The 8,524-nt window shown below is 45.1% G+C and overlaps 1 protein-coding gene across 1 annotated transcript in view; it reads left to right on the top strand.

The window, feature by feature from the left end:
- Window positions 1-681: 681 nt before the first annotated feature.
- The window catches only part of RPUSD3 (RNA pseudouridine synthase D3), a 10,867-nt gene continuing 3,024 nt past the window's right edge, over window positions 682-8,524 (top strand). The window contains exons 1-7 of the mRNA XM_088473247.1: window positions 682-954; window positions 1,927-2,099; window positions 3,992-4,036; window positions 4,871-4,967; window positions 5,085-5,192; window positions 7,285-7,369; window positions 7,520-7,646. Coding sequence (XP_088329373.1) covers window positions 851-954; window positions 1,927-2,099; window positions 3,992-4,036; window positions 4,871-4,967; window positions 5,085-5,192; window positions 7,285-7,369; window positions 7,520-7,646 — 739 coding nt within the window. The 5' untranslated portion in view covers window positions 682-850. The remainder of the gene's footprint in view (window positions 955-1,926; window positions 2,100-3,991; window positions 4,037-4,870; window positions 4,968-5,084; window positions 5,193-7,284; window positions 7,370-7,519; window positions 7,647-8,524) is intronic.

An 8,524-nucleotide genomic window follows, 5' to 3' on the forward strand; every position in this document is an offset into this window, starting at 1 on the left:
CTTGGAGTACCCCCAGAACCTTATTTCGCTAGTTTTTGAAGTTGCTCCCCCACTTTGTGCTTTTTCGCCCCCCCAAAATTAAAGTACTTTTTTGCTATGTTCTTAAGTTGTTTTTTTAAGGATTTTTTTCTACGCAGTTGTCCTTTAGGGGGGCTGTCCCAAGGCTTCTGTGTGGTTTCCCCACCTGTGCACCCCAAAATAAAAAAAATGCACTACTTTTGGGCTGCTATTCAGTGGTGAATCTTTTTAGCCTATTACATTGCATTGAGTTTCCACGTACGCGAAAAGTATTTGGAATTGAATACGGAGATGTTTCCGACATGCAAAAAGTCGTAATCGGCGATATTTTTTTCCGCAGATCTTGGCTGCCTACCCTCCAACATAACCCGTTCCATTAGGTACTAAACACTCTGCTCCTGAACTTCCCACCTAATGTAAGATTGCAGTCACCTGTGTTGAACTAGGTAATTGATGAGACGTGTTTCAGCACAGGTGTCTGCAATCGTACATTTAAAGTGAAGTCCAGGAGCAGAGCATTTTGTACCTAATGGAACAGGTCATGTTGGAGGGTCTGGGTCTGGGTCTGCGGCTGAAGGGCATATGGGGAGGAGAGCCGTAAATCATTATATAATGACTGGCATTCTAGCTTTCATTTCATGTTCATACTTCTTTTGCTGCCAGCAGGGGGAGCTCTGAGCCTCACGGAGCCTTTGTCCTATCTACTCCGCGCATGCGCAATAGAAACAGCAAGATGTCAGCTCCCAGGCAGACAGCATGAGCAGAGGTCTGCAGCTCAGGTGCCATGGATATAAGGGGCTGATGTGAGCCAGTCACAGAGGAGACTGCAGGGATGGATCTCTTGTGCAAGCAGCTTGTGCTCAGACGACCCTGGCTGTCTCTCTGTCTGTCACAACATCCTTGCTTCTCTATAAAGAGTAACCTCTCACTGCCCTGGTAAATGCAGCACGTCCCTTATTCCTTACCTGTGCATCGGTATATATATAGTATTAGACTATATTTGAATAAAATGCTAAGTATTGTAGTTTTAGATCTGTCCCCCTCTTATCTCCCCAGAGGCTGTGTCCAGGCATCAGGCAGCTAGTGAGAGCTGTGAGAGGGCCTCATCTCAGGTCGCTTGCGCTAGTTCAGGCCTGGCCAACCTGTGGCTCTCCAGATGTTGTGAAACTACAAGTCCCAGCATGCCCTGTCACATTTTTGTTATTAGAAAATGGTAACACAGTTGTTGGGCATGCCGGGACTTGTAGTTTTGCAACAGCTGGAGAGCCACAGGTTGGCTAAGCCTACGTTAGACGGACACAATAGCAGATTATATATATATATATTAGGGATGTGCAGGCTCGGATAGGTTCGAGTTTGCACGTGGAGTTCGGATTTTTCCCTCCAAAAAAACGGAACTCAGAACGAAAAGTCCAGGAATGATGATGTTCGTCCATGTAAGATGACGTTTTGCCTCGTTCTGAGTTCCGTTTTTTTGGAGGGAAAAATCCGAATTTTTGTCCAGGAATGATGATGTTCGTCCATGTAAGATGACGTTTTGCCTCGTTCTGAGTTCCGTTTTTTTGGAGGGAAAAATCCGAACTCCACGTGCAAACTCGAACCTATCCGAGCCTGCACATCCCTAATATATATATATATATATATATATATATATATATATATACACTTTTTATTTATTATGAAGTCCAACCTAATATATAGTTGTAGATTGCAAATGATTATTAATTTTAGCTATTTATTGTCTTTGTGTAAAATAAAAGTTGGTGGCATAGTGGGTGAGGAGGATAGTTGGAATGCATTTACCTGCTGAAAGTTGGAGCTGTTCACTGACTAGTTGAAATATTCAGAATTGTGTAATGATATACATAGTACATATATACTGCAGCTCACTTTTCTCTTATGTTGAAGGTATAACGAGCGTTTGGAAACACGGAATCAAAGAGATAAAGGGCACAGGTCTCCCCGCAAAGTAGAAGAAAATAGATCAAGTATCCTGAGGACGCCAGGAGTTGTCTCAGTCAATAAACTGACCAAGGAGGCTCTCTGCGAACTCCTAGTGCAAAATGTTGTCTACAGAGAAGGTATGCTGGCGCAAGCGTAACATAAGTGGGGGAACAGAGAACGTAAACCGGTGCACACGTATGATTTGGTTATGTGTAGGGATTAGAGAGAGGGGAATATCTCCTATATTCTCCTATAGGGTTGCATAAAATTGGATTTAAAAAAATAAAAAACAGATTTATTCAATTTAAATAGGATTTTTTTAATCAAAAAAATGTGTAAGTAAACGTTTTAAATTTTTAAACGTTTATTTAAAAAAAAAATTTATAAAAAAATCCTATTTAAATCAAATCCGTTTTTGATTTTACTTATTTTTTTTTAAATCCAATTTTATGCAACCCTCTATCATATCGACCTAACATACCACACCTAAATGTAGAGAATAGACTAACCCTATAATGTATTATGCTGAAATGACATTATTAAAAATAGAGACTAATAACTTCAGTGCAAATAACTTATGGGAAAACAAAATCTAATAACCAAGGTGAAATGTTTTCATACAGATGTGTCCTCATACATCTAGCCTCCTTGCGCGCTAAGCAGCACTTCTAGTCGCTCCATGTCGTGGCGTGACTCGGTAACGCTTAGCGTCTTTTCGTAAGACTTTTTACTTTCAAATGCGTCATATGTGCACAGTGATGCGAATAGTTAGCACAAGCAGCTTCTGCTGATTAAAATGGTATGTAGCGTTTCCGCTAGGCTGTTTTAGCGTGGCGCGACGCCCTGTCCACCTTCTGGAGGGCAAAAAGCACCCCACCGGAGAATAGACGCCGGGCGCATGCGCCCGGCATCTATTCTCCCTGTCTGCAGCGCTTGGGGGCTGCCCGGCGTGTCCGTAAGTGCCGGGCACGCCCCCAAGAGTGACGAAAAGGGGACGCGTCTTATAGATACACCCCCTTTTCAATGGCCACACACCCTTTTTGGGGCGCAAGGTGCCCTCTCTGGCTCCGGCGCCCTTCCTTAGAGTGAACACTAGGTATGCAGCATGTCTATGTTCTTTGTGCCACTGCGGGTGTATCTGCATGTGAAATGCTACGTTACAGTGTCAGCGGCTGTAACACTGTACATCGTATCACTGCCCCAGTTACATGCAGCTCTATCCTCACCAACAACCTCCCACAGGATCAGAAAATTTTTTCTTAAATACTCTGTACTGTTGGTTGCAGGCTGTTCTCTCTCCATGCCCATGGTTACACACACATGTTCAGGAGATAGAGGGGGTCATTCAGAACCACTCGCAAGCGGCAGTACGCTCGCAAGTGGGTCGATGTTCCCCACTGCGCATGCGCACGACGGAGGGAGCTCCGTCGTGCGCATGCGCGAGACCCGGACTGCGACAGCCAAGCTGTCGCTCCGGGTCTTGCACCAAAGGGGGCGTGCTGTCGATGTTGATTGACAGCACGCCCCCTTTTGTGGGCGTGCCGGGGGCGTGCCTGCCAGACGGAGGCGTTCCCATGGGAACGCCTACCGTCTGAAGCCGGCCCCACTGACATCACTAGTGATGTCAGTGGGAGTGATTTTGGCTCTGATAGAGCCAAAATCACTCCAGGGCTTGTGGCAGGAAGACCCTACCGCAGGGTCTCCGTCGCAAGTCCGATGGTCGCGATGGTCAAGACCATCGCGACCATCTTTTTGGACGCTCGTATATGCTGTGGGTGGTGACCCACAGCTATACGAGCGTCCAGGAGGACGCACCATTTTAATGGAGGAGGGCCCTGATTCAGAGCGAGCGCTCTGGTCAGAGCGTCCGGCTCTGAATCAGGCCCAGAGTTCATCACCTAATCTGACTAGGGTCACAGCAATGTTTGATAATAACAAAATGGGTGGTTTTCGTTTCCATTAGTTAAAGGCCAACTTCACGTTGTAGTCAGTAAGAGATGTCTGAAATATACTTTTCTTCTATTCTCAGGTCCACTTCTGGCCATCAACAAACCACAAGGACTGGCCATTACAGGTATGTGCCTATCTGGATATTACACCTGTAAGCCTAACATGGACCCTGGGGCACATGTAAAAAAAATTTCAAGGACATAGGGGGTGATTCAGTAAGGATCGTAGTTGCAAAGCTGCATGCAGACAGCTGTTCAATTCCGTCTTTTATTATGCAAATGCAGCAGGAGGTGTATGACACCCCCTGAATGACACCCTCTGCTGCATTTACCATCCCAGCACTGCGACGGAGGTCGCAGGCTGGGATCACCATCGCGACCATCGGTGGTGGACGGCGCGGGGCTGAGCGAGCCCAGGACACTGATCGATGCAGTCCCTGGCCTTGCCACTCCTGGAAACCGGGGCAGATGCGCCCCCCATTTCCGGGAACGCCGGCCACCCACGCCCCTCCTTTTAAATGCCTCTGCTTGTCAATCAGGCAGAGGCACAGAAAGAGCTGCAAGCGACTATTCAGGATCCCTTCTGCACACTTCCAGAATGGGTCCTGCGCACGCACAGATTCCCAGTAATCAGGAATCTGCGATCAGCAGTCCACCTGCATACACTGTTGAATCGGCCCCATAGTTGTGAAAAACCACGGCTAGAGTCGGGCTTTGCACACCAGCAGGTGAGAGCCTTTAGTCACTAACTCTTCAGACCTTAGTAATACAAAAAAATGACGAAGACCCAGGGTAAGGACACCTTGAGAGGAGCTAGCCATCCATCTAACATATGAGTACCTCCTACCAATGTACTGTATACAGACATGAAGGAGGACTGCGATGACTTCATGCCAGTACTATGCCTCTGTCGGGGTGATGGCTGCACTCTGTACTGTCTTTGTCGCCTTTGTCTGCAGGAAGTTCGGAGGAGATCTCTCTGCTGTCCCTACTCCCAGAGCTGCAGCAGTTACTGCACATTGAATCGGAGCTGCAGGTGGTAAAAGCTGCACCAAAGTACGTATGTGACTCCATCATGCTGTCCAGCCAGAGGGGTCTTCTCATGTGATCTCTCTATAAATTGGACCTTAGGACGCCTTTCTTGCGGCTCTTATACTTGTATTTTACCTGCAGGCCGTGCTCTGGGCTGGTTCTACTCTCCACCTGCCACGTAACTACTAAGACATTAGAGGATTATTACGCTCGGTGTCGGAAATCGAGGAAACCATTTACAACGTTTTGGTGAGTATGAGGCCGGGTACCCCAGCCCCTTGCTATGAATTACCCATAAGTAGGAGAACCTGAATAGCAGATATGGGGGGACTTAATAAGAAAGACACCTGCTAAAAATGAAACAAAGATAACATAAAACTATTTATTGTCCTTGTTTGCGATGTGGTTGTGTCGTGGGTGTTGGCCGAAACGGCTGATGTACATTATACTTCTAATACTGTGATGTGTCGCCTGCATATGCAATTCTATAAAAAAGCATAATATGGTGTATAGAATCCTAGCCTTAAGTGTAGCGCGTTTATGCGTAATTTATATGAAGACTTGCTCGTGCTCTCTACAGTTATATTGAAACGCGCATTTACAAATGTCAGAGAACCACTGCGGACAGCTGGTTGGGCCCAGGTAGAAGTATTGATTATATATGATACTAAGGCTCTGATTCTGACTGATGCAAGTGAAATGCGACGAATCTCCAGAGTATCTGCAAATGTAGTCTTCAGTCTAGCACCCTGCACATGTCACAACCCGTGCAGTTCCTCTTTCCTGCCTGGGGTGTCGCTCTCTGCTCTGGAGCTTCTAGCACACAGTGGTGTGTATTTCAGTAGTTTGTTGCATCAGCTGAGTGTGCTAGAAGCACCAGAGCAGAGAGCGACACCCAAGGCAGGAAAGAGGAACTGCACGGGTTGTGACAGGTGCAGGGTGCTAGAATGAACACTACAAATTGCACATGCACAGTAGAAACAAATTGCAGACTTTGAGTCGCAGGAACATTGCAAATGAATTGATCAGTCTGTGGACGGATCACTCAGTGAAATGGACATTTGTGGGCGAAAACTGGACGGCAACCATGCGGACGCATGGAACTGATCCGTTACCTGGGACGGTCATGGGAGTGCTGGGAGCATACTGGCCTGCTTCTCTTTTAGCCCCAGCATGGGGCGGGTGTAAGCCTTGGTGCTAATGATGGAGGGCCGGGTTTCTGCATGCAGACGCATGGGAACTTGGCATACATGGGCATTAGCATACAGTAGTAAGTAGGCTTTGATTGCGTGTTCCGTATATGAAGACTTGCACGTGCTCTATACAGGTATAGTGAAGCTCGCATTTTGAATGCGTCGGACATGTGCGTCTGACTCCGAGGTAGTCCCATATGTAACTAATAATTCCATCCATAACCTTCATCCACCCACAGACAGATCTCCCATTATAGTCATTAGTGTTACCAAACTGAAATATTCAGCATCTATTCCTTGCGCTTAAATAGAAGAGGTAAAATAATCTATATATTCTCTGCTGTTAATCTAATAAACCAGTACCAGCTGGTTATATCATTAGACAAACACCTACAAATAGAAGAAAAAGATTGCGCTAGAGAGGAGATTATAAAAATTAACAATTATCACTTGACTGGAAATTAATTTTCAAAAAGGCTTCTGTTACGATAAACATTTATTATCACACTAAAAACACACAATTAAAATAAAATGGTATAGCATGTATCTAATCCTAATTTGTATCTATATAAATCAATCTCAGTGTTGCATAAAGCTTGCTAAACAGTGTCCTTCAGACTGCATATAGATATTTTGTAAACCAAAATTTCCTGTCTCCACATATGATGTTAGTAATCGGTATAAATCCTGTGTTAATAATAAAGGTTTGTACACAAGAAACAGTTTTTCTCACCAACGGGTGCACAGTTCCTAAGATCCAGATCATAGAGAAGTCTCCTGCAGTATCTCAAAGTGCGTCTCACTTATAAATAGGTTCTGTGCCAGACGGAGGATGGGGGCGGCTGGCTGCCGCTGATTGTACCAAGTCCTCTCGTGTCTGAGGGACCTCGGTGTATGATCGCGGCTGGTGAAAGGCAGCGTCAATCTTACCGGGTCTACCCCAAATGACAACACTGAAGTAGTATAGCTGGCACTTGTATTGAAGGAGCATGTCTGGTTGTTAAACTTGTTTTAAAATGACTGAAGAGTCCTTAAAGTTAGAGAGAGTTGTGAGATTGTACTTCGTGATTCCCGCCGGGTTTGCATAAGCCACAAAACAGTCATTTTATACAATGGAGATCAGACATGGGCATTTGTGGTCTCTCTAGTGCCATAACTCTGGGCGTCCCCAGCCCGGCAGAAGGGGTCGTTAATGCGGTGCTGAAAGTGGAACAAATCGGGGACCTAGATCTGGTAAGAATAGATTTTGTGACTTTCCGTCTAGTTTTATCTACCACTTGCCTACAGATCTGAGCCGCTTGCTCTGAGCTTTCCCAGAATTCTCTACTACGACGTACAAGACCAGAGTATTGTACTATGCTTGATTATGTGTTGTGTGAACAGATTGCCCCTGTGATAAATCCAACCAAAGGAAGCCTGGAGAGGAGAGAGGTGAAGAGAACCGAAACTTGGTATAAGGTTGTAAGCTCTGCTCACGGGTGTTCCCTTCTACAGCTACAGCCCATGACCGGTATGTGTCTGATTTTAATATTTTTGGGTTTTTTTTGTACAAGTGCCTATGTTTTGTTTTTACACCATTATTTGTTCTGTATTTAAAGTACAGAAATAAAAGGTAATGACAAGGCGAGCGCAAAGGATTCTGGTTAATAAATTTCCGCCAATACAGAATTGTTAACGCGTTATTTATTGAAAACTGATCTATGGTCGCAAAACAGATTCCGAGGGGTAAATATAATAGCCTGAAATTTGCTGGCATCGGCGAGTCGTCGCAGACTATTACAGTTACCCTTCAGGCTTTATCTGGATCTCTCGGAGGTGTTCCTATGGCAGAATAGTGTAAATGTGTGGTCTGCTGGTCGTCGGCCTTGGCAACCAACAGACAAGTCAGCTGCACAGTTGCGCCATGGAAACACCCTCCTATCTATTGCAAGAACAGGACTGGAACTCCTGAACCATGCATCATGGCAACACAAGCAACAGATGACACATTACAAGCGCCAGTAATCTCACTACTGTACTTTTATCTGGGTCACGATGAGGAAAAAGTAAAAAAATCCCACTATCTACCGAATAAGAGAACAGATTCTTGTGTCAGATTGCATATGTATTCCATCAAGTGCTGGAAGTGACAGGAGGGGATTATCAGCCATTGGAGATGGGGCTGGGTTCATAGAGTGCCAAAAATGCAAATGTACCCAATTTCATAAGTGTGTTGGGGAATAGTCTAATACAACTTATAGCAAACGCTCTCCGTTTATAAGACACATGTAATAAGATAACGTTGCAGTTTGAGTGCCTAGTGAGAATATATATTTCTTTAATAATATACAGTGTCTCCAATATATGCAAAGTATCATAACCAGGGCTGTGAAGTCAGTACGCTAAACT

Source organism: Taudactylus pleione, unplaced genomic scaffold (assembly GCF_031769625.1).
Source record: "Taudactylus pleione unplaced genomic scaffold, aTauple2 ptg000133l, whole genome shotgun sequence".
In the NCBI taxonomy this organism is placed as follows: domain Eukaryota; kingdom Metazoa; phylum Chordata; class Amphibia; order Anura; family Myobatrachidae; genus Taudactylus; species Taudactylus pleione.